Below are 1,296 nucleotides of genomic sequence, written 5' to 3'. Positions count from 1 at the left end.
GCTGCTCTCGTGTAGTTTGCTCTTTCTTTCCTATCGAATATCCATCGTCCTTATCTCGCCTACTTCTTTTCTTTGCATGTTCATCATCATCATCATCCTTGCCTTTCTCACCCTGGATCAGGGTATAGACCTCTTACAAACACTTTACACCTTTTTCCAAATTCTTGGCTAGCATTTTGATGTTTTTCTATGTCTTCCCACTTTTCTGTACATCTGTATATGTTACTGTCTTGTAGTTCCTCTATTCTGTTGCACGTATACGATCTAATTGTGTTGCAAGTGCCGCAAAACTCTTTCTAAAACTAAAATTTTGCGGTTGCTTTTTGTGTGTACGTTTTGTATGCACACTGTTTCACTCTTCACTCCAACATGCTGATGACTTTTCAAAGTGTCTGCTCTTTCTGGTCTTTGATGCATTCGGTTTACCTTCTACCAGACCCTCATAACGAATCTGAACACCCTACATCATTTTCTATTCTTAACGTTTTATAGGCCTACTCCCGTTCTACAATCGCTCGTGTTTCCCCAGAATGAGATTTCCGAATGGAGATCTCACGTCTGTTTGGCATGCTCGTAAAGACGGGCGTAAACATGCATGCATGCAACAGCAGGAGATATCTCCCCCCCCCCCCCTCAAAAAAGAGGAAAGAAAAGAAAGGGAAAAGTAAAAGAAAGAAAGAAGGGAAAAGTGTCTCACTCCCAAAAGTGCGCGTGATGCAGATAATGCACATACTCGATTCTCGCCAGACGAAACAACAAAAAAAAAAACGATCTTCTTTATAGCTTGTCTTAGTTTTTTAAAGGGATTTTTTTTTCTCCTTCTTTTTGGGAGGTTTTGTTTTGTTCCTGTTGTTGTATGGCCCGCTGAGTGATTTCCCACGTCGTGTGTTGTGCTCATCATGTTTTGTTCTTGTTTGGTTTGATTAGATTGAAATTTGATTTGATTCCATCTGAATTTGATATGATTTGATTTGGATTTGAATTTAGTGTAATTTGATTTGAATAAATATTTTATTTTATTTTATTTTATTTCATTTCATTTCATTTTTATTTTATTTTACTTAATAGCGGATTTTTTCATCTTCAAGCAATATTTCTGATTGATACATGCATGTCCAGCCGTTCTTATAAGAATTTCTTCTCGTTTCTTTCACAGTGCTATGCGCGAAGAATATTGCCAAGAAGGACTTCTTCCGTGAGTATTTATGACCATAGTAATGTTTAATTATGATAAAAATAATAATGATAATACTAACAATAAAGATATTATTTTAAAAAAAATTATTTTTATTGTTA

General features: G+C 35.6%; 1 protein-coding gene across 1 annotated transcript in view; it reads left to right on the top strand.

Moving 5' to 3' along the window:
- Nucleotides 1-1,156: 1,156 nt before the first annotated feature.
- LOC106012552 (E3 ubiquitin-protein ligase SMURF2) overlaps nt 1,157-1,296 on the top strand; it is a gene marked incomplete at both ends in the record, with an annotated part of 60,117 nt that continues 59,977 nt past the window's right edge. The window contains 1 exon segment of the mRNA XM_013085853.2: nt 1,157-1,195. Coding sequence (XP_012941307.2) covers nt 1,157-1,195 — 39 coding nt within the window.

This window comes from Aplysia californica, unplaced genomic scaffold (genome assembly GCF_000002075.1).
Source record: "Aplysia californica isolate F4 #8 unplaced genomic scaffold, AplCal3.0 scaffold00413, whole genome shotgun sequence".
Classification (NCBI taxonomy): domain Eukaryota; kingdom Metazoa; phylum Mollusca; class Gastropoda; order Aplysiida; family Aplysiidae; genus Aplysia; species Aplysia californica.
This window is presented reverse-complemented; position numbering and strand designations above follow the sequence as displayed.